At 55.9% G+C, this 24049-nt stretch overlaps 2 protein-coding genes across 2 annotated transcripts in view; one reads left to right on the forward strand and one right to left on the reverse strand.

Moving 5' to 3' along the window:
• Window positions 1-2515: 2515 nt before the first annotated feature.
• On the forward strand, window positions 2516-4924 carry BOLA1 (bolA family member 1). Its single transcript, XM_075907035.1, has 2 exons — window positions 2516-2645; window positions 3706-4924. The coding sequence occupies exons 1-2, from the start codon at window positions 2577-2579 to the stop codon at window positions 4162-4164; spliced, it is 528 nt and encodes a 175-aa protein (XP_075763150.1). The 5' UTR covers window positions 2516-2576; the 3' UTR covers window positions 4165-4924.
• A 6443-nt stretch (window positions 4925-11367) lies between these two features.
• The window catches only part of SV2A (synaptic vesicle glycoprotein 2A), a 59677-nt gene continuing 46995 nt past the window's right edge, over window positions 11368-24049 (reverse strand). The window contains exons 10-13 of the mRNA XM_075907579.1: window positions 23735-23868; window positions 20696-20899; window positions 19555-19714; window positions 11368-16132 (exon numbers count right to left, since the gene is read on the reverse strand). Of these exons, the coding sequence (XP_075763694.1) occupies window positions 15949-16132; window positions 19555-19714; window positions 20696-20899; window positions 23735-23868 (682 nt within the window). The 3' untranslated portion in view covers window positions 11368-15948. The remainder of the gene's footprint in view (window positions 16133-19554; window positions 19715-20695; window positions 20900-23734; window positions 23869-24049) is intronic.

Consider the following 24049-nt stretch of genomic DNA (forward strand, 5'->3'; position numbering starts at 1 on the left):
AGGCTGCCGTTCCCTTCTGGTCCGTGTCCTGTCTCGGCTCTCTTCCTGCGGCAGGGACTGACCGGGGACTCCCCCCAGCACTAGGGGCTGGAGGGCACAGGCAGCGACAGGGCTCACGCCAGCTGCAAGTGAGGCCCAGAGGGGGCCCTGTAACACGCACTCCCCGGCGGGCGGAGGAGGGAGAACTGATGAATTCATCACAAGGAATGAAGAACAAGGGGGAGGGAGCTGGGGTGGAAAAGTTCTCACCCCTCTGGCACACACCTGGGATGGGGCTCACCTTACTTATCCCTCCGGCCCCTGGGTCAGGGCATGGACCTGCCCACGGGGCCCAGTGAGATGGGAAGAGGCTGGCTGCCCAGGATCTGAGCTAGCTCATAATTAAAGGTGATTCGAGTGAGAGGTGGGGGATGGGGAGAGGGTGTTGCATTCCTGGTCTTTGCTTCCCATTGGTCAATTCCCCCACGACTGAGCCCAAAGGGGCCTGATCCAGGAGGCACACGGTTCTCGTCCCTTGCCACCCGGCCTGGGAGTGTCAAGGGCTGGTGGGTGGTAGCTGGGTGAAGGGAGTCGATGGGCGCAGGGAACGCTCACAGGCGATGGGCAGTCTCCCCAGATCTGCCTCCCGTCACCTGCCCAGCGCTGACAGGCCGTTCAATGCAGGGTTGGATTGGCTTGCCCGGCTCTGAAATGGGCCTGAGATCCAGAGCTAGGATCCAGGATTCGGGGGGATGGAGCTGTTTGAGTCACCCTCTTACCGCGGTAGGAGATCAGGGTCGAGCTGCAGAACTGTCAGCCGAACTGGAAGTTCCTTCGAATTTGTGGGTCTGGATTACCTGGGCCAGATCCTGAGCGGGTGTAAACAGACACAGCTTCACCCTCGGTTACACACAGGGAGCTTTAAAGCGGCCTGGGGCCCATGGCTTTCAGCGGGAGCGAGGCACCGAAATGTCTTTGACTGGATGGTAAATCAGAATCAGTCCTATTGGCTTTGATGCCCTCAACGGAGCTAGTCTGAACTTGGCAGAAATCTGGCAGATTCTTTAGCAGCAAAAATCAAATAGCCTTTAATTTCAGCCAGATGCCTTGCTCGGTGTGTCCCGGGAGCAGGGCTGCAAAGCAGCAGCGCATGGCCTGGTTCTGATCCATTTGGCTTTACCCTCCCTCACTCTTCAGTCCTGGCTTGTGACAGAACCGCTGGGCTATGGCTCCTCCCAGTGGAGAGAGGTTAGACTACAGCTCAGACTGGCTACCACTCATTTTTAGGTCACTGGTAATTTCTGAAAAATCAGAAAGAAAGAAAGAAAGAAAGAAAGAAAGAAAGAAAGAAAGAAAGAAAGAAAGAAAACTGATTTTTTGGGGGACAATTTTCAGTGAATCAAAAAGTCTAAAAAAGTCCTGTGAGATTCCTTTGACATGAGGGCTACGTCTACACTGGCAGTTTCTTGCCCAAGACCTCTTTTGCGGAAGAGTTCTTGTGCAAAAACTCTTCCAGAAGAGAGCATCTACACTGGCATGTGCCTTTGCGCAAGAGCATCCGTGCCAGTGTAGATGCTCTCTTGCGCAAGAAAGCTCTGATGGCCATTTTAACCATCGGGCTTTCTTGTGCAAGAAAATCATGTTGCCTGTCTACACTGGCCTCTTGCGCAAGAACAGTTACGCAAAAGGGCTTATACCTGAGCGGAAGCGTCAGAGTTCTGGCACAAGAAGCCCTGATTTCATACATTAGACCGTCAGTTTTGCGTGTTCTTGCGCAAGAACACGTGGCTAGTGTAAACAGGCAGCAAGTTTTTGCGCAAGAGCGGCCGCTTTTGCACAAGATCACACCAGTGTAGACACAGCCGAGATGTGAAGCTTAGATTTCAAGCATTTTTAAAAGTCTCTGCTTGAGAAATACAATTCAAGGAAATTTCCAGGCCAAAAGTTCAACACCCTCCGCAAAACACCTGACACTTTGTTCAGAAAACACCAAAATGAAACATTTTGTTTTGTTCCTGGATTTTGGGGGGTCCTCCCCATCATAAAGAATTCGGCGAAGCTGGCCCCGAGGTATGAAATGTTCTGGTGTTGCTGGAACCACATTCCCCCACTCCCACTCCAATACAGGAACAAATTGAACCCGAGTTCAGACAAAGGATCCAGCTCATCCTCACACGGTGCCCTCAAGGAGGCGGATGCCATGAATCACGTTGATTCCCCGTTCTGTTCGCTCCCCCTGGGGTATCTGGCATTGGCCGCTGTCGGCAGACAGGATACTGGGCTAGACGGACCTTTGGTCTCCCCCCGTCTGGCCGTTCTGATGGGGTCAGCCACCAGGCACTCCATCTATTCCCCAGGGGATACACCATGGTGCAGGGGGTGAGCCAGAGTACTGGGCAGGGGTGGATTGCTCCAGCTATGGTGTGGGTGCGGGTGTGGGTGTGCACTGAGCAGGTTGCTGACAGAACTACAATTCCCAGAGTGCACCAGGGGAATAGGTGGGGGAGACGTACACGCGGGCTGGCGAAAGGCCTCCTGGGACTTGTAGTTCTCTCGCTGGCCCAGGTTTTGGCGGGGAGGGAACTACGTTTCCCAGGATGCAATGCAAGCTCTGCCTGGAAGTGCGTTGCACGGAGGCTGGTGAAACAGACCGAGGGGAGGCACAGGTAGGGGCCGGCTGTTTGCAGGAGAGGTTGCTTGGGAGGGGGATTGGATCCAAAGCAAAAGTGTTAAGGGTTAGCCAAGCTAACCGCCATGCAAAGCCCAGGCTGTCCCTGCCCTGCATAGACCCCCCCCCCGCCATGCAAACCCCAGGCTGTCCCTGCCCTGCATGCCCCCCCCATGCAAACCCCAGGCTGTCCCTGCCCTGCATGCCCCCCCCCATGCAAACCCCAAGCTGTCCCTGCCCTGCATAGACCCCCCCCCCCCGCCATGCAAACCCCAGGCTGTCCCTGCCCTGCATAGACCCCCCCCCGCCATGCAAACCCCAGGCTGTCCCTGCCCTGCATGCCCCCCCCATGCAAACCCCAAGCTGTCCCTGCCCTGCATGCCCCCCCCATGCAAACCCCAGGCTGTCCCTGCCCTGCATAGACCCCCCCCCCCCCGCCATGCAAAGCCCAGGCTGTCCCTGCCCTGCATAGACCCCTCCCCCCCGCCATGCAAACCCCAGGCTGTCCCTGCCCTGCATAGACCCCCCCCCCCGCCGCCATGCAAACCCCAGGCTGTCCCTGCCCTGCATGCCCCCCCCATGCAAACCCCAGGCTGTCCCTGCCCTGCATGGACCCCCCCCCCCATCCCCGGCCATGCAAACCCCAGGCTGTGCCTGCCCAGCATGGACCCCCCCTCCCGCCATGCGAACCCCAGGCTGTCCCTGCCCTGCATAGACCCCCCCCCCGCCATGCAAACCCCAGGCTGTGTCTGCCCTGCATAGACCCCCCCTCCCCGCCATGCAAACCCCAGGCTGTGCCTGCCCTGCATAGACCCCCCCCCCCGCCATGCAAACCCCAGCTGTCCCTGCCCTGCATAGACCCCCCCCCCCCCGCCATGCAAAGCCCAGGCTGTCTCCATGCTCACCCTTCTCTCCCCCGCCACATTTCCGTGCCCCAGTGCTCCTCCTCCTGCTAGCAGGCTCTCCCCTCCTGCTCCTTCGCGTCCAAAGCAGCAGGCAGATGATGCTGTACAGGGGATGTCGTCTCAGCCTGTCTTTCCCCACTCTCTGTGATGCAGCCTTGGGACCCTGTCCCCCTCCGGATGCTCCCTGCTCGCCTCCTTCGCCAAGCCCTCCCTCGGCCGGCCGCCAGCTTTGGGTCCGCGGCATCGGGCCCCGCCATGGAGGAGAAGCCGGTGGAGTCGTCCATCCGCGCCAAGCTCCGGCAGGCCCTGCAGCCGGTGCACCTGGAGGTGCACAACGAGAGTTCCATGCACGCCGTGCCTCCCGGCGCCGAGACCCACTTCAAGGTGGTGATCGCCAGCCAGCGCTTCGCCGGCCTGCCCCTGCTGCAGCGCCACCGGCTGGTGAACGAGATCCTCCAGGCCGAGCTGGCCGGACCCGTGCATGCCCTCTCCATCCAAGCCAAGACCCCCCAGCAGTGGGAAGAGAACCCAAGCGTGAGCCGGAGTCCGGCGTGCCTCGGGGGATCCAAGCACGACCCTCACATGGTCACCAAACTGGGCAGCCAGGGGTGACGCGGAGGGGCAGCCATGGAAAGGGCAGGGCGGCGGATCGGGTTACATTAGCTCACGCTCTGAGGTGACATTGTGACCCCATCCGGAGCCCTGGTGTGGTGCATCGCTGCCTAGCGCTGCAAGAGGGACCCTTTGCAGTCTGGGGACGCCAGGAGTCCACCAGGGTCAGCTCTGGACTCTGCACTTGGCCGCCAGTTACTGGTTTTTTGGTTGCTTGTGTGAAATATTCCTGGTTCCCATGGGCAGAGGTCCAGCTGGGAAAGGCAGCTGAAGCCCCGCCCCTTCTGCCCAAAGCCCCGCCCCTTCCCAGAGACATGCCCCTTCACAATCTCCCCACCAGCCAAGCCCCGCCCAGCCCCAGCTGCACAGTGGGACCCCAACCTTCCCTGGCCTCCAGGGATCTTGCCTGCCACGCGGCGTGGCCCCAGCCTTTCCCATGTGGCTGGGCAGTGTAGGCAGTTTGGGGATGGCAGTGTCTTCCCTTGTCTGTTATCCGCTGCCCGTGCTGTTTCCTTTGCTGCCGAGGCAGCAGGAGGGTCGGGTTGGCAGACTAGGCTCTGGACAGCTGCCGAAACTTGCCTTTGCGGTGATTGTTTCTGCAGAGCTGGGGGAGATTTGCAAGGCCCGGTTTCTAATGGACAGTGGATACTCTTCCCTCCCCCCCCCCCCCAAAAAAAAATTCTTGGTGTTGTGCATTTACAGTTGGGTGGGGGAAACGTGTGTTGTTAATAAAGCCAAACAAAGAATGGGTTCACAGTGACATGCCTCTGGTTGTGGTTGTGTGTGCAGCTCTGGGGTGGGCAAAATCGCCTTTATTTCACTGGGGAAACTGAGTCACGCTGGTTTGGTGTTTCCCTTGGTGCACCATCCGCAGCGAGGAGATTCCGCCAGGGTGGCTGGGAGTGCCGTTTGGGCCTTTCCGAGTTCATAATTCGGTGGAGGATGCTCAACCCAGAATAAACTCCCCCTTCCCCCTGCTGTGTGTGGGCTGGCCCTGCAAGGCAAACGGAAAACCCCCTTGGGGTCTGGCTTTGCAGAGGGAGGCTCTGATGCCTTCTCCCATGGAGGTCAGGCCAACGAGAGGCACGTCATTTCAGCTGTGAGCCCCGCAGCCAAACGGGCAACAGATACAGCAGGACTTTTACCTGTTCGCTGACGGAAGATCAGCCGTTCGCAGGCCCTCATTTCCACTTCATTTCAGCAGGACTGTTCCTTATTTCTGCTGGCTGTGTCTACACTGGTGCAGTCTTGCGCCAAAGCGGCCGCTCTGGCGCAAAAACGTGCTGCCTGTCTACACTGGCTGCAAGTTCTTGCACAAGAACGCTGACGTTCTGCTGTATGAAATCAGGGCTTCTTGCGCAAGAACTATGATGCTCCCGCTCTGGAATAAGCCCTTTTGCGCGACTGTTCTTGCGCAAGAGGCCAGTGTAGACAGGCAACGTGAATTTCTTGCGCAAGAAAACCCTATGCTTAAAATGGCCATCAGAGCTTTCTTGCAGAAGAGGGTGTCTACACTGGCATGGATGCTCTTGTGCAAAAGCACATACCAGTATAGACGCTCTCTTCTGGAAGAGTTTTTGCACAAGAAGCTGCCAGTGTAGACGTAGCCGCTTTGTTTTGCAAGGCGTTCAGTTTGGGGCAATGGAAAAACAACCGGTCAATATTCTGTCTGTCTGTCCGTCCACCCCCTATGCTGGAGGGTGTCACTTCTGCACGCTGGCCCGGAGGGGTAAGAACATAAGAACGGCCGTACTGGGTCAGACCAAAGGTCCATCTAGCCCAGTATCCTGTCTACTGACAGTGGCCAGCACCAGGTGCCCCAGAGAGGGTGGACCGAAGACAATGATCAAGCGATTTGTCTCCTGCCATCCCTCTCCAGCCTCTGACAGACAGAGGCCAAGGACACCATTTTATCCCCTGGCTAATAGCCTTTTATGGACCTAACCTTCATGAAATTATCTAGCTTCTCTTTAAACTCTGTTCTAGTCCTAGCCTTCACAGCCTCCTCTGGCAAGGAGTTCCACAGGTTGACTACACGCTGTGTGAAGAACTTTCTTTTATTAGTAGAAAACAACACAGGGAACCATTCAAAACACTCTTAGGGCAGAGCCTTTTGGCCCCCACTCCCAATTTCTTGTTTGTTTGTTCAGTTTGTCTCAGGGTTGTTCTAATCTTGGGTCTTTGTTGAGTTTACACTTTCCCCAATACAAACTAAATGTGGAGCTTTAAACTCCAGAGGGAATACAGAGCGCGGCTGCAGCCTGATTTGGATTTCCCGATGGCTGTCAGGGCAAGGGTGAGCGTAAGCAGGCACGTATGACGACGGAATGATTGAGGCCCGGCCCGTGGGTGTGGGGTTTGGAATGGGCAGACCTCGTCGATTGTATCAGAGGCATAGCTGGAAGGCCCCCGAATCTTACAGGGCCAGGGAAACTCCCACGAGCTTTCTCCTTTGGGACTGCCGGAGCTGTTTTTCCTGGCCGGGTCGGAAGCTGAATCCGATTAGGAAATAAAAACGATTTGCCCGGAATTGTGCAACTCTGAAGAGTCTGCTCTCTGAAGCACAGGTGGGGAGAAGTTTCTCCAACATCTGGCTTTATATTTTGATGCTGGCCATTTTTACCTGCTCTGTCCTCCTCTCCCCACTTCCATACACATCGGGTGTGCAAACATAAAGAGGTCACACATCTCTTTATTTCCCAGCACCCCAAAACCCTCCCTCCACCTCCACCTCCACCGGGCATCACAGACTTCAGGACGGCTGTGGAATTTTTTTTAAATTTTTGAATCTTTTAATATTTTTTTCTTTTTACATTGATTTTTATGGAATATAGTTCATAGCGCTGGCAAAAATAGTCACTGAGCCAGCAGGGGGCGTAATGCCTTCTCCAGTCACACCGACTCACACACCGCCTTTCTTTTTTTTAAATTCACAGCACCTTATTTTTTTTATTTGATTTTTTTTCCCCAGCATGACATTTAAAATCATTGTCATATCTAATCACTCTGTTTTATACAAAATGGATAACTCAAAGACCACAGCTGACGTATTCGTTTGCTTGATATTTTGGGGGGCTGGAGAGGGGGTTTTGTACATTGTTGTTGTTCTTTACAAACATCTAAAAACTACTCCACGGCACAGGTTTGCATACGGACAGTACTACGAATGTTTTCTTTAAAAGACCAGCTACACCGAAGAATGGGAAGAGCGAGAGCGCGCGACGGTTACTTAGAAAAAACAGGATGGGTTGTGCTGTTTGATTGCTTAGGGCTGGTGCAGGTCGTGGGGAACCAGTTTTGGATCTGTGAGGAAGGATCCCTTCTGCATGGGCTTGGGGGTTCTCTTGTGGGGTGTTGGATTTTGGGGGTCGGGGATGCAGATGTACATTGGAGGGGCCAATAGCACCGGCTCGCACGCTCTTCACTGCCCAAAACAGGTGTGGTTTTATTTATGTATTTATTGCATCACGATGCCAAACCCACGCAGAGATGAGGCACTGTCATTTTTAGCAGCTACTCTAGGGAAATCGCCCAGGTGAAGGTCACAGGGGTGACCTGGATTTGCTAAATCAGGGTCAAGCCAGCAAACCCGGGCCTTCTACCCCCAGGACTTCCCCCGGAGATGTAAAACCACACCTGTTTTTACAGCTTCTCCAACAAGGCAGATTGGCTGTCCCCACGCGATCCCCGCCCAATGCCCTTGTGCAAATGTAACCCACCTGCTGTCCCATCTAGTGTCATTGAGACCACTTACAGAGAGAAGGAGCTTGCCTGACAGCCGTAGCTGCCAGCCAGCTGGCTTTTCACTCCAGGGGGAGAGGCTCACATGCTAATCTCCAGCGGTCCTCGCTTCGGTTCCACCTGCCGGTGTTCCACAAGGTGCAATGCAAGGTCTGTAAGTCTCTCCCGCCTTCCTGCATGCCCTGGGCAGGCAAATCCAGATGGCACAAGGCTGAGCAGCCTTACAGCTCGGGCAGAGTGGCTCGGCGCTGGCTGTTTCATCCAAAGATCTGCCCAGCTCAGCCTCATGTCCTTGAACAAAATACAGGACGATGTAGCACTTTAAAGACTTGAAAGTGCTACATAGTCCTGTATTTTGTTTCAGCTACACCAGACTAAGACGGCTACATTTCTATCACTATTCTTCATGTCCTTGAGAATCCCTGGCGGATTTTTTGCCTTGTGCTATGCAGGAAGTGAGACAATACGAGCGACCTGGTTCCTTCTGGCCTCGGCCATCGAGGGTCATCTGGGCGTTGGCACTGGAAGGGGTTTTCTGTGCTGAGCCGTCCATGCGACGGCATTTCTGAAGATTGTGCTCATCTCTCGCTCCCCACCACCTGGCGCTGAGAGAGTCAGAGCCTCGCAGGTGGCGGGGGGCGTGTTTTACTGCATGGGCTGGGGGAGGATGATTAAGCCGACTGTGGCGAAGATAACCTGGCCTGTTCCTGGGGGCAGTCCTGTGCATCCAGACATGAGACCGCCGGGGTCCGCAGCACCCCTCGGTGCACGTTATGGCTTATGTCTCAGAGAGCTGGGCTTGTGCGTGGAATTTGCAATCCTTTTTTTGCCTCCGCACACCGATCTGGCGGAGCCGAAAGGAGATTGGGGTTGGCCAGTCTGCCAACTCAGAAAGGGGGGAGGGAAGCATTTAACCCCCACCAAAACACGTCACTCGACGCTTTGTCAACAAAACAGTCCCATTTGCCACGCCTCTCGGGGGTTGGTCGGTTCATCGCGTTGAAAACAGGATTTGGGAGGCGAGACGCAACCATTTCGGTTGGCCCCAAAGGCAAACGGCCCCAGGCTTCTGCTTTGCAAACCTCTGCAAGTTTGGCTTCTCGTTCCCACGCGAGAGGGAAGAGGCCAAAACTAAACTCTCGACATCATCTGCAGGGTGGGAAGAGCGTTCTCAGCGCAGCGATACGTCTGACTCGGGGGGGGGGGGGGGAGTGCGGCAGGAGAGCCCCCAAACTAAGGATGTAAAATCCCGCTTCATTGGTGAACCGGTTACATGCCGTGCGGTGACGCACCCGAGTAAATGGCCTAGAGGTTGTGGAACCTCCATCCCTGGAGATATTTAAGAGCAGGATGGACAGATACGGGACAGGGATGGTCTAGATGGGGCTTGGTCCTACCGTGAGGGCAGGGGACTGGACTCGAGGACCTCGCGAGGTCCCTTCCAGGCCTACGAGTCTATGATTGTGCTTTTAGTCTCGCTCGCCTCTTATACAGAGCCACCCTCCCGTGGTCCTGATGATTGGTCTCTTCACCAAGGTGCATCAGTCTTGTCAAAGGCAGCAGGAGCCTCGTGGCGGGGACCCCGCCGCCCGTTCTTTCCAGGCGTTGGAGGGCCTTGTGGCCCATGTGCGGGGGAGGAGAGTGGGGATTTGGGCGCCTGTGTCAGAGGGAGCCCGGCGGGTTGGGCGCGTCTCAGGTTGCCGCAGGTACCGTTGTGCTTTCCTGACCGTTGCTGGCGGGAAGGTTTTAGCTGCTTGTTTAAAATGCGCTGCGCTCCGCCCCATGGGGGAAACCCAACTGTGCAGAGCCGGCCCTCCAGGGGGTCTGAGAAAACCTCCCTCTGCCCGCCCCTGCCCTCCGCCTTTGCAAACACAGCACTGGGGCTGTCGCGGGGCGGCTGGATCGTAGCCCCCCCCCGCCAGCCTCCCCTCCGGGCTGCTCTGTGATGGAGAAGGGGCTCTGGTAGCCGATCGCCGTGGCAACGTCTCCTGGAGTCGTGGCTCCTTTCCCCTGGCGGGATGAGGATCCAGGCCTGGGGTGGAGCTGCCGGGCCTGCTGCCGGTTTAATGCGCATGGAGCGCAGGCTCCGTGGAGAGGAGAATTAGGCTGCTGGGGGCCCTGTCCTGTGCTTGGTGACTGCAGCGTCACCCTGGTGCGGGGGTGGCGATGCCCGCGGGGTCCCTGGGATCGATGCGGGCGCGATGGAGAAGAGACCTGTCGAGGCGCTTGGCCCTGCGGCATCCTGACCCTTCAGGGAGCAGGCCAGGCCTAGCCCCACACTCGGCGGTGCCTCGGTTCCGGGGTTTAGCTGGGGATGAGGGATCCTGGGGGGCAGGTGAGATCTGAGTGGCAGCGGGGTGCCGGGGAGACTCTGCCCGGCCTTGTGCTTTTTCCGGCTCATGCAGAGTGGCCAACGCTCCTGCTCCCAAAGGCCCATGAGGCGCCTGCCGGGCGTGGCTGCGTGTGAGCCCTGGCAACACGGCGTGGGGGGGCGGGAGAGCGTAAGGCCGGGGTGCTGGTTACTTCTAGGGGGCCCAGGCCTAGTAGGCTGGCCCTGCAGAAGATGGGGGCCAAGCTGCAGCGGGGCCTAAATTTGGTCCTGTTTTTTTGGAGGGGGAAGAGCACACATTGGAGGGGAAAAAAGTGACAACTTTCAAACGGTGAGACACAATTTCTCCCCTCCCTTTTCAAGCAGCAGGTTAACATTTTCCAAAGCCCCCCCGTAGTTAAACTCTTTTACATTCTAAAATCCATTTCAAAGCAGACACCCCCCCCACCCTCCTCTGATCAGTTTGCTCCAATAAGAAAAAGCCTTCTTGCCTAGGACGTTTGCACCTCCTGACCCCCTGTCTTTGGCTCAAGTTGGCAACAAGATTTTTACACTAAAAGCCTGATCCAACAAGCCCTGACGTTTTTTTAAAAGGAAACGCGGGGGAATATTTTCATAAGCACCTACGTCCGCTTTCCAAAAGTGACATAAACCCTTAGGCGCCTACATCCTCTTGGCTTTCAACAAGATTTAGGAGACATTGGTAAAAGGGACTAATGATTTTGGCAGAGAGAGAGAGAGAGAGGGTGTGTCTAGACTACATGCCTCCGTCGACGGAGGCATGTAGATTAGCCAGATCGGAAGAGGGAAATGAAGCCGCGATTAAAATAATCGCGGCTTCATTTAAATTTAAATGGCTGCCCCGATCTGCCGATCAGCTGTTTGTCGGCAGATCGGGGCAGTCTGGACGCGATGCGCCGACAAAGAAGCCTTTCTTGATCGACACAGGTAAACCTGGTTTCACGAGGCATACCTGTGTCGATCAAGAAAGGCTTCTTTGTCCGGGCATCGCGTCCAGACTGCCCCGATCTGCCGACAAACAGCTGATCGGCAGATCGGGGCAGCCATTTAAATTTAAATGAAGCCGCGATTATTTTAATCGCGGCTTCATTTCCCTCTTCCGATCTGGCTAATCTACATGCCTCCGTCGAAGGAGGCATGTAGTCTAGACACACCCAGAGAGAGAGAGAGAGAGTGTGTGTGTGTGTGTGTGTGTGTGTGTGTATACACCCAAATTGCGACATCTTAGCCCGGCTCGCAACACTGCCTGCAAATCAGATCTCTTATGCACACCAAGCTATGTGCACAAAACTCAACTGGTCCGACTCATGAGGCCCTTTTGACAAGGGGACTTTGGAGCCTGGGGGGGGGGTGTAACATTTTCCAAAGCAACTGAGTGATGGAAGAGCCCAATGTCTATAAAATGCAGGCTCTCAAGGTACAGTCAAAACTGAGACATCTGTGCCCAAGTGATTTAGGTGCCTTGGAAGATTCCAAGGAGTCTGTTGTAAATGACTGTGCAAGACCATCCACGCCAGCTGTGCCATCCTGTCTGAGAGCCGCGCGCGCGTTTGGCGCTGAGGGGTGGGGCTCTACAGCGAGACGTGCGTGGCCCACAAGAGGCACGAGCTCCACCCAGGGGCTTGAGTTAAAGCGTTCTAAAAAATCAGCCCCCTTCGTCACCAAGGCAGCCACGAAGCCTGCAGGCCAGCCAGGCCGATGGGACAGCGGCACAGACAGCCGGGTTAAAATAGGGAAACACTAACAGCCTTGGCTCGCGGATGCCGATTGTCCTGGTATCAGCTAGGCTGGCATCCGGCGCAGGTTTGCTCACCCCCGCTACAGCGGCCTTTTAAAACCAGCTTTTATGGGCAACCCCAGGTTCCGTTCTGGTGCCCGTCACAATGTGGCCTTCATCCAGTCTAGCCCCATGCACAGTGGGGCAGCCAAACCAGCGTAGCTGGGGCCAGTACAGCTTCTCGAGGTGCGCCGCCTGCGAGGTGGGACCGTTGTCCTACCATGGTCTTTTGGGGCCCTTCTTGACGGGCCAGGCTACCCAGGAATAGCCTGTGGGGTTGGCTGCTAAAATAGCGTCTAGCAGCTGTCATGCTTCAGGACTTCCACTCTCTGTCGTGTCACACGCCGGTGCTTGCGACGTGGCCTTTTGCTGATTCCCCCTGCTCCCCCTGCCCCAGCTACCAGCTGCCATGGGAAGCCCGGGGCTGATTCGCTCCTTGTCTTGCACCTTGCACGGCCACATCTCAGTGCAAGTCACCACCGTTCTGAAAACGGTGCACACCTGCCGTGCAAGTGACCGAACGGGTGTGCAAGGCCACCCTGGTACATCAATGGCGCTGTGCGGGCGCGTCACCTCGCTGTAAATGACGCACGGCGCCGACAAATTGGGCCCGGCGGCTCCTGGCTTTTGTCTGCACACAGGAGATGAACAAGACCTAGCGCTTCCAGCGCAGCTAGACTGGGTTAATGCAGAGCCAGGCTTGAAGGGCTGCAAACCCTTGTGTGGTTGCTGCTAGCTCAGTTTACCAACCCTCCTCCCGCCCCCGTTCTCAGGCTCGGGTCAGCCAAACCACAGTAAGTCTGGTTTAAATGGAACCAGGTCCACACGCCCCACTGCACAAGATTAAAAACCACCGCACATTGGTGGATCGTCGGGGCACATCGCTGGCTTGTAATATGTGACGACGCTTTTGTGTAATGAAGCTTTGTTATGGCAAAAGCACTAGGCCCTTTCTTTCTGCCAGTGATGTCCAGGGAGGATGGCTCAGTGGTTAGTGAGGAGGGAGCCGGAGCCAGGTTTGAGTGCCGGCTCTGCCACAGATTCTCTGTATGACCATGGTCAAGTCACTTAAAGGTGTCTCCATTCCATGCCGTGGTGTGACGGCAGCATGTGTAGCCAGAGCCAGGCTGGCTCTAATCTAGCTAAGTGGAGTGTCGATACCAGTGAGGAAGGAACAATCAGTTCCATACATACAAGATGGGAAGCAACTGTCTAGGAAGGAGCATGGCGGAAAGGGATCTAGGGGTCATAGTGGACCACAAGTTGAATATGCGTCAACAGTGTGATGCTGTTGCAAAAAAAGCAAATATGATTCTAGGTTGTATCAACAGGTGTGTTGTAAGCAAAACTCGTGAAGTCATTCTGCCGCTCTACTCTGCACTAGTTAGGCCTCAGCTGGAGTACTGTGTCCAGTTCTGGGCCCCACATTTCAAGAAAGATGTGGAGAAATTGGAAAGGGTACAGAGAAGAGCGACAAGAATGATTAAAGGTCTAGAGAACATGACCTATGAAGCCAGGCTTCATGAACTGGGCTTGTTGAGTTTGGAAAAAAGAAGATTAAGGGGGGACATGATAGCGGTTTTCAAATATCTAAAAGGGTGTCACAAGGAGGAAGGAGAAAATTTGTTCCTCTTGGTTTCTGAGGACAGGACAAGGAGTAATGGGCTTAAAGTGCAGCAGGGGAGGTTTAGATTAGACATTAGGAAAAAATTCCTAACTGTCAGGGTGGTCAAATATTGGAATAAATTGCCAAGGGAGGTGGTGGAATCTCCCTCTCTGGAGATATTTAAGAACAGGTTGGATAGACATCTGTCAGGGATGGTGTAGACGGAGCTTGGTCCTGCCTTGAGGGTGGGGGGCTGGACTCGATGACCTCTCGAGGTCCCTTCCAGTCCTATTATTCTATGATTCTATGATTCTAACCCGCCGCCTGCGCCCCGTGCCGGACATGACGCAGGGGGCAGGGCTTGAGGGGCACACAGGGGTGACGTCACAGGGCGGGCTGGTCTCAACCCATTTCTCAGGCCTGTTTTGATTGCCAGTCCGCTTCTGGATGCAGGCGGGTTTATAAGCCTGGACCCGACCTTTGTGCCAGCCGAGGAGCTAGGGGAGGGCAGAGAGACAGACTGCTACAGAGTCGAAGAGGCGCCATGCCTAGTCAGAACGAGCAGCAAGCAATGTGGATCCCAAGCAACGTGCCCGCTAATCTTTCTGCTTGTGTGCAGATTTTTTCCCACCCGTGTGCGGAATAATTTTTGTGCACCCAGGCATGTGCGACTGTGCACCGCCACTAGGGACAAGACAGAGGTTAGCCAGCTGGGCTGCCGGATGACTGTGCTGGAGCCATGAGCTCCGTTTGGGTCTTGTAGGTGCTACCATCACCCCTCCCCCAAACAGCTGTTCTTGGGGAGAATTAAAAAACCCGCAAAACCCAACCCCTCGGCCTCAAAGTCCAATTTTCTCCCCCCTTCAAATGGAAGAAACAGCGTTTAAAATCCTGACAAAAACGATCATCGAGGACCTGAGCGGCACGGTGCTGTTCATCTGAAACGCACACTGGGATGGGAGGAGACTGCCCGGGGAAGTGGGCTAAGCTCTGTCCGCGTACAGCGGGATGTCAGAGCTGCTGTGGATCCCAAGCAATGTGCCCGCTAATCTTTCTGCTCATGTGCAGATTTTTTTCCCCACCCGTGTGCGGAATAATTTTGTGCACCCAGGCCTGTGCGAATGTGCACCGCCAGTAGAGACACAAACCCAGCTGTGGGCGCTCTGCTGATTGGTGGGGCAGGGCGGCACCAGAATCTCTCCTGAGTGGCTACCCAAACGCACGGCTTCCAGGGACCACTGGGCCAAAGGAGGGAAAAAAATGACTTCTGCTTTGGCCTTACAGACAGCCCCTTTCCCCTAACGCACTCCACAGAAGGGGGCACGTATCAGGACCCCTGTATTACAGATGGGGAAACTGAGGCATGGAGCCTCAGGATGATCCTCCTACCAGCGCAAAGAAGGGAACTGCTGCTCTGACGCAGACACTGCCTGTGCCAACGAGATCCTGGACCTGCTGCCTGCCAAGTGTATGAATGTCTGATATCACTAGACTCTACAGGGCGAATGCACGGATTTACCAGCGATGTGCGAGACCGACGAGACACGATGCAAGGACACGCGCCGCCCAGGATTTCAAACTCGGCTCACGTGACACAGAGACACGCCGTCGCTCGGGCCGATTTGCTGCTGCAAACCTGGCTTGGTTCACGCACGACTCAGTGGGCCACGAAAGCAATGGCAGGGGGGGAGGGCGACGGGGGTTGCGTTGCTCTCGACACACCGCAGGTGCCCGATGAAACAAATCAATGAGGCGTCGGAGAATATTATACAGCCAAGAGCCGTGAGCACACGTTGCACATACCACTAGTTCACACCCACACGTGTAAAATTAAATGGAGCACGTGGTCTCCCGCGCACACCCTAGGGCAAGCTCCGCAAAGGGATTCTGGGTTGCTGCTCCATGGCAGGGCGCCTAGACGTTAGAAACCACCTTTGAGGATCTGGCCCTAACCCCTCGCGATGTCCGGCTCTGATCAGGAGCCAGGCCAATCGGCCGCCGGCCCAGTGAATCGATTCACGCTGCCAGGGCCGGGCTATTCCCAGGCTGAATTTAGTGCACAGAGGGGTTTTTTCCCCCCTCTCCTTCTCAGTGAAGTTTTCAAACCTCCCCAACTCCCGCAACGAATGAGCTGATCCTCACACATGTTATGACACCGGAAAAAGGGGGGGAGCGGAGGGGAAAGAAGGAGATGGGGGAGGGGAGCAAAAAAATAAAATCATCAATATGAGAAAATAAGACATTTCACAGTGTCTAACAATTCTAATCTCCCTGGGGGGGGTGGGGGAAACCTGGGGGCGCACCCCCCACTCACTGCAACACCTGCCCGCGCGTCTCCGGCAGCTTCAACGCTAGCGAGCTGCCCACCGCCAGTGCCGTTGAGGCCAGCAAAATGGGCACGGCTTTCGTGATGCCGACGAAGGAGGTGAAGATGCTGATGCCCAGGACGGCCGCCAATTTGCAGAGGGCATTGAGGAAGCCGAAGGCTGTCGTCCTAGCAAAGAGGAGAGAGGGGATGAAGATATGGGGGAAGGGAGGAAGGGGATGAAGAAACTGGACAGGCTGTTCCTGGCTCTGCCACTGATCTACTGCATGGCCTCGGTCAAGTCACTTTTCCTTGCTCCGGTTCTAGTGTGAGCTCTTTGTCGCAGGGCCTGCTTCTCTTTCGCTATACGCACAGTGCCTGGCACAATGGGGCCCCAAGCTCGGGTGTGCTCATAACCCCCAATGCTGGAGAGAGGAAAGGATTTTTATTTGAGAGAGAGAGAGAGAGAGAGAGAAAGCCACACACTAGGGCTGTTTAACGCTCTGCTGTTTTGCAGATATTTTTTTCAGCAGGAAATCAGTAACTCCGCTGCATTTAACACCGATTTCGGCAAAGCTACGCTGGCTGGTCTAAAGCTTTGTCTACACTGGGAAGGTTTGGCAATGAAAGTGTTGTTAGAATGCAAATGGCGCCAAAAGTGAAAACTGCTCAAACCCGTTTTTCTGCCTCCCATTGTTGACATTTCATGGCCGTGTTGCTAGGTCTCCCGTGGACAGAGCAAAGCATTGTGGGTAAGCATCCCATAGTGCAGTGTGAAGGGAAGGCAGAGCTGAACCCTGTGCTTCTTGGGATTCCCTGGGAGCTCTCTGTGCTGAGGAAAGCAGCACCGCCGTCTCTCCAGCCTGCCTGCCGCTGTGCTCCTAGTAGGGCAGAACAGGAGCACACCAATGATTTGCTTTTTGTATGTTCCCCCTAGGGAGCAGCTCCCTCCGCTGTCAGACACTTCCTGGAGCTTTGAAAGGGGGGGGTGGCGGCATGTGCCTTCAGGGCAGCAGAGATCACAAGTCACTGAGCAGAGCCATCAGGCCAGGCATTGTGAGATACTGGTGGAAGCTTGTTCTCGTGACAAAAAAAAAAAGAGTCCACCCTGGCTCTTTGCAGACAATAAAGGGAGGGGAAAAGACAAAAGTCTCTGGCAGGACTGGAAGTTTTTTGTCGCCAAAACCAGGTGTTTTTCCCAACAAAAGTTGCATTGCAGTGTAAACGCTCACGCTGCTTTGTCCCCAAAAGGTCGGGGTTGGCGACAAAATGTGCCAATGTAGACAAGGCCTCAGCACCCAAGAAACTCTCCCGAGACAGTGCCTGTGTTCTAATGTGGAATGAGGGCTGCAGCTTCCCCACCCCTCCTACAGTCAGCACAAGGGCCCCACTTCCGGTGCCCTGCTTCCCACCCACCTGCTTTCAGATGGGGGCTCCTCCTTCCAGGGTCCCCCAAATCCCCTGCTAAATCCAAGGCTGGTCCATTGAATCCCATCCTGCACCCTTTTGCTGGGGGGGGGGGAGACTGCAGAGAGCAGAGCACAAATGCACCATCCAGAAGGGCAGCCCAGGCTGCCACCGGGTGCCGGTGTATCAGGGCCCTTCACGCTTAGCTTTTTTCATTTGTTCCCCAAAAGAAGCAGCTCCCTCAGCTGTCAGACACTTCCCAGAGCTTTGAAAGGGGAGGAGGCATCTGCCTGCAGGGCAGCAGAGATCACAAGACACTGAGCAGAGCCTCAGTTGTGCCAGTATCCACAGGGGGCAGCTGCAGGGACTCCCAGGCCTAGGCGAAAGGAGTGTGATTCGCAGCTTGGCCTGGAGGTGGCGCCCTTGAGCTGCAGCCACTGATTTCAGTGACAATTCCTTGTCCTGGACATGGCCCTCAAACCCGCAGCCTCCCTCACTGGTGCAAAAGTCGCTGCGCTCCCAGAATCCTTTGCGGGCCTCCCTCATGCACAAAAGATTTACATGGTGCCCCTGGCACCTCAGGAACAGGGTTAGGAGCTGATTGCTCAGGGCACTGGCACAGGCATGGTCCAGCTCCACGGTGGGCGCCGGTGCTTGGGGCTGTGGCGTAAGATCTCAATGGCTCCGCTCTCACAGTCGAATTCTCCCAGGCCAGGGCTCACTCTGCAGCAGGGGTGGGCAACGTGCGGCTCATCGGGGCTCCACCTGCAGCCCGCTGGGCCCCTGGCTGCCCCCCTTTCCTCCCGCGCCTCTCGTGCACTGTGGCGCCAGAGCCCTGCATTCCCTCCGCCTTCCCTTCCAGTCCTTTCGGACCTGCTGCAAATCGCCCGAATCGCACTGTGCCTGTGCGGCTCCCCCCCTCCCTCCCAGAGCTGAAATGCCACGAAACAGCTGTCCGCCACATTCCAGCTGGGTGGGAGGGGGAGGCGCAGGGAGGGAGCGCGGCTCAGGCGAGTCACGTGCTCCGAATGTGGGAGGGAGGAGCCGGTGAGTGTGGGGCTCTGGTGTCCCCGTGCACGAGAGGCGCGTGGGAAGGGCAGACGGGGGGGGGAGGCCAGGGCCATAGGTGGAACCCCTGTGAGCCACCAGCTGCTGCAGCCCACTGAGGTGAAGGAGGGCCAGACATGCGCCCCCCACCCCTTTAATTGGTGGTCGCCCATCGCTGCTCTACAGCCAATAGATTCACAGGGTGCAGGGAGAGGAAGAGGCAGCCAGTCAGCGGCAGAGGTGGGAAGAGGACGACCAGGCGCCCCAGTGCTCAGCCCAGCGGAGGCAGCTCCATGCCCAGAGTAGGGACTGGAACTGGCTGGGGGGGGAGGAGGAGGGACTCCCGTTCTGTGAAAAGTGGAGCCGTTTTGAGAAAAGCGCCCTCCCGGAGCGGGGTGATGGAAAGCGGGTTTCAGGCAACATCGGGGAGAACGGAGATGGAACTTTTTGGCTTTCCAGCACCGGCCAGGGCAGGTTCTTGTTAATTTCATATGAAACTGACAAGTGCCTTCTTGCTCTGCTGCTGGAGAGGCCCAGAAGCCCCACAGCAGGGCTTCCCCAGCTCCAGGGGACCCGCCAGCCAGTGCGACGAGTCAGGAGCGGGCATGGGGGTAATAGGTGCCTTAAGACAAAGGCCCCAGTATCCAGGCTGTCGCTGTAAAATTGTGACCCCTGGCATCAGGGAGGTGCTACTTGTCCCACGGAGCTAGGGAGCCCTGCTCTTTGCTTCTCCAGCCGACATTTGGTCAAGTCTGTGCCTGGTTCAGCTCAAGTTTTCCTTCTGCTAAACCAAGCTGGGATAGTAACACTCGGCTTTCCATGGAAAGTTTCTGATGCACTCTGCCCAGGGGGCCTGCCTCCTGCTCTAACCACTAGGCATTGCTTTTGGGGCTGGCTAGGCCTAGAACCTGGGAGCCTTAAGGGCTAGTCACTAAGCCACCTGCCCTCCCGCAACAGGCTGGCCCAGCAAGCCCTCTGGGCCTCACCAGATATTGATCACTAATCCATCAGGGCCCCAAAGATCCCAGATTTTGACGGTTAATGCAGGATTCCTCCTTTTCAGCCACTTGGAGGGGGCTTCACGGAACCCGGCCACGGGGCATCCAGGGTCCGGACTCGCCCTGCCTTGGGTGGATAAAGGGGGCAGGGGCGTGTACCTTTTGTCCGAAGGGTACAGCTCCACCGTCAGCACGTCCAGGGCGTTCCAGGAGGCGATGCTCACCCCCCCGAAAAGGCAGAGCAGGGCGATCATGGCCGACTCGCTGTTCCCGAACGACAAGAAGAAGCAGCTGATGCACGACATCACGCTGGAGCCGGCTGTGCCAAGACGAGGAGAGGTGAGTTAGGATGGGGATGGGGGGGCGGGGAGGGTGTATTGGCCTCCCAAAAACCTGAGCAGAGCCAGCATCCTCCGCCTCCTCCCCGGCGTGAGAATATCTCCCCTGCATCAACCTCCATCGCCTCCTAACCATGCCCAACCCCCTGCCACCTCCCTGCCCTCCCCACCATCGCTCGCTGGCTTCCTCTTTGCTCCTCCACAATTCTGCCAGGTCCTGACTTCAGCAGGGTTCCCAGCTACAAAAGGCAGCAGGGGCACGGGGCTATGGAGGTTTCCCCTATGTGCTGGCTGGGGCGGAGAAGGCTGGATACAACTGCTCCCCCTGGACCAAGAGGATCTATTCAAGCATCAGCCAAGGAACGACAGAGCCGGTTGGGAGTTTCAACTCAACATTTTGGGGGGGAGGGAGGTTGGAAAATGGATTCATTGAACCTGCTTGTGGGAAAGGATCAAGTCTGGTGCACGGCCCATTTTGAGCCATTGCGGGTGGGGCGGGGGTTCAGTTTTTCCATTTAAAACAACTTTTTTTCCCTTTCGAAAGGTTGGTGATTTAGGATCAAAAGAACCCCGCTATTCTCCAAAGAGGTAGAAATTGAAATGAAACGCTTCGAAATAATGGAGACACAATGGATATGGAAAGAAAATATTCAGATGCGCAGGTCAGGACAAGTTTTGAGATTTCAAATTTTCATCCTGATGCTGGATGAGGGAAAACTTTGACATCTCAAAAATTTTCACAGGCTGGAGAAATCTTTCCTTCCCAGCTCTACCAAAGAGGGGTGAGACCCTTTCTGGCCAGCAGGGGAGAGCTTCAAGCCATAGGGGAGCTGGATTTAAGAGGGGAGGGAGTGTGTCAGTTTTTGCTCCTGCAGGGTCTATGTGCCAAAGGAACAGACTATCCCCACGCTGCCACCATCACTAACCCCCAGCAGCCTACAGGCAACATCCGCGCCCCTCACCCAGCATCCGGAGGCGCCCGATCTTGTCCATGAGCAGGGCCGAGACGATGTTCCCCGGCAGCACGGCGAGGGTGCCCAGGAAGCTGACGAAGTAGATCATGTAGGCATTGTTGTCATCGCTGAAGTCCAGCTGGCAGCCTTCTTTGTTGTGCAGGAAAGTGCTGTTGATGATTTTGCTGTTGATGAATTTGTACTCGAACAGGTCTGTGGAGAGGGAGAAGAGACGCCAGGCGTGGCCTTGCATTGAGCTACAGAGCGATTTGCAGGCCCTTTGCCCTTCCCGCTATGCGATTCGGAGGGCAGGTGGGACAGTTTTGTATATTTTTTGGTGGTGCCCAGAATGGGTCCAACTCATCCCCCCCCCACACCTGCCTTGTAAGCCGATACATATTTTTTTAAATAATGTACACATGGATTAGAAACAGTAAACATTTTACAGTTTCCCTATATTGTACAACGTCACTATCACAAGAAAAAAATAATTTACCTACGAATATCAACTTGGAATATCAAAAGTGAATAAGGAGAAGTTATTTACTTGTTCCCATAACATGAGAACGAGGGGGTCCCCAAATGAAATTAATAGGTAGCAGGTTTAAAATAAACAAAAGGAAGTTTCTTCTTGCAGTGCACAGTCAACCTGTGGAACTCCTTGCCAGAGGATGCTGGGAAGGCCAGAACTTTAACAGAGTTCAAACAAGAGCTGGAAAAATTCATGGAGGTTAGGTCCATCAATGGCTATTAGCCAGGATGGGCAGGGATGGTGACCCGAGTCTCTGTTTGTCAGAAGCTGGGAATGGGTGACGGGACAGATCACTTGATGATTCCCTGTTTCTGTTCACTCCCTCTGGGGCACCTGGCATTGGCTGCTGTCGGCAGACAGGGCACTGGGATAGCTGGACCTTTGGTCTCACCCAGTCTGGACATGTTTATGTTCTTAACCTGTGTGGAATGAACCTTGTTATGCGCACCGATACGGAGGTGAGGTGTGGCCCATCGCCTCTGCACTGGTGCACATTGCAACATGAATGGGGCGGGGCCGAGGGGTTCGGGCTGTGGGAGGGGTTCAGGCCTGGGTTAAGAGGGGTGGGCTCTGGGGTGGGGTGAGGCTGGGGATGAGGAGTTTGGCATGCCAGCATACCCTGGGGCTGGGGACAGAGGAGCAACAAGACAGCCCCCCGGCAGCAACAAGACAGCGGCTTGCCTGTCATAGACAGAGATGCTGCAGGGTGGGAGGCATATGGGGGAGAGACCCAGCTCTGTACTAGGGGGCAGCTAGCCCTCCAGGCCCTGAATACAGTCAGAGCACGGGCACCATGGCACTCAGCACCCCTAAATAGGCAGATGCGGCTACCTCTGAAGTGGAACGTGGCTGCAGTTTAACGACCACACCGCAGCACTGCGCAGGGCTGCTCTCCCAGCTCTGCCATGCAGCCACCTCTAGGGTGGGGCGCAGCTGCCGCTCAGTGGATGGACAGCCCCACGGCGTGGGCTGTGCTCTCCCAGCAGCCAAAAGCAAACCCCTTCTTCTGTGGGACATGGCTGCTGTCTCTCACTGCCCCACCGCTGTCACCCACCACTGAAAAGCAGCCACCTCTGGGCCAAAGCGCGGCAGCTGTCTAGTGGCTATACACCAATGTGTTTGCTCACTTCCCCCCGCCTCCCCCCGAAATGCAGCCACCTCTGAAGTGGAACACAGCCGCTGTGTAACAGCATGCAGTGGAGGTAATTAACCAAGGGGGAACTCGATGAGGACTAGCCCCTTTGCATCTTGCAGGCAGCCCAGGGATTCTGAATCCACGTGGACAGATGAGCCCCTTGGGTCTCTAGGTCCAACTCCACCAAAGGGCGGGCAGGGCAGAGGTCCCCAGGGGTCCTATGCGAGATCGCATACCAGGCCAGCGCTGGAGCGGCATCTGTCCCAGCTGAAGATGGCTTTTGAGGGGGGTGGGGTGGGGTAAATTGATCGGCTGTTTGTTTCCCCTTCCACAGCATTTGTGGATGCTTTTCCGAAAATATGTGGGTTGGCAGCACCAGCTGCCTCATCTCTCATTGTCTGCGGCTCCCCTCCCATTGCCCATCCGCATCTATTCAGTGCTGAGTCACCATGAGGCAGCTAATTAGCACGGCGCAGAGGATCTTTAGCAGCTGCCTCGCCGCTAGAGCAGCAATTTTGAGGGCAGGGTGAGGGAAAGAAGGCCCTAAAACAGCCCTGGCTCAATCCTGCAGGGCACCGGCAAACCGGAGCCTGTTTGTTCCCCCGACTCTCTGGTCGAGATGCTTCCCTCCACCAGAAGATCAACTTCATGCCACTTGTGCTCCCTTCAAGGGACCCCCAATGCAGCATGTGTAGCTGCACTGGTTAGGCTAGTGAACACAATTAATCATCCTCATGCTCCATGGCCCAAGCGGACCACCAGCAGAATGGTCAGGAAGGAACCTCCCCTGTGAACTATTAGGGAGGAAGCGCTAGTGCTGGGGAATTCAGCCTGTCCTGAAGGGCGTGTGTCCACACCGCAAACATGGGGTCTCCTTCACACGGGTGAGCTCGCCTGGGTTCCAACTGCAGTGAAGACATGGCAATTTGGCTCCACACTGGGCTTAGCAAGCCTAGACGTTTGAATATGAGCTGCTGGCCCAAACGGCCAGCCTGACGCAGCCTACCTGGGTTTGGAACGCACCTTTGCAGTGCAGACATACCCGAAAGCCGGAGAGGCAGTGTGGCCCAATGGCCAGGGTACTGGCTTAGGACCAATGAGCACAGGATTCTGTTCTACGTTGCTGCGCTTATCCATTGTCTAGTTCATCTCTTCAGAGCAGGGAGAGTCTCTCGTGACATATACACCCAGCACCGGGGCCCCGACCGGGGTTGGCTGCTACGGTAATGGTGTTACAACAACTACACCGCCAGCGGAGATGAGACAGGATTGCCTAATGTGTGGCAAGGTGCTGGGGCCACTTATTCGCTCTCGGCTGTAGACAGACTACACAGGCCTTACGGGTCCAGACTGACCTGTGGCCGGGGCAGCAGGACGGTACCTGTGTTGTAGAAGACGGTGGAGATGAAGGAGCAGTTCCGGAAGAAGGTGTTGCTGGAAGTGATGTCTTCAAAGTAGCACTCCTCAAAGAGGGAGTCCTCAAAGGAGACCGATTTCAGCTTGAGGCCGATGAACCTGCCGGTTATGGAGACTGGGACTGAGTGACCCAACAGGGACTGGGTGGCCCTCCATCCCAGGGGGAAACAGATGGTTGCTGGACCTGCTAAGCCAGACACGGGGTGTTCGGAGACCCCTCAGTGCCCGGAGTTGGGTGGGTCTCGGGTCAGTCCCTGTCGGATGAGGTGCCATGGCGGGG

Source organism: Pelodiscus sinensis, chromosome 24 (genome assembly GCF_049634645.1).
Source record: "Pelodiscus sinensis isolate JC-2024 chromosome 24, ASM4963464v1, whole genome shotgun sequence".
Lineage (NCBI taxonomy): Eukaryota > Metazoa > Chordata > Testudines > Trionychidae > Pelodiscus > Pelodiscus sinensis.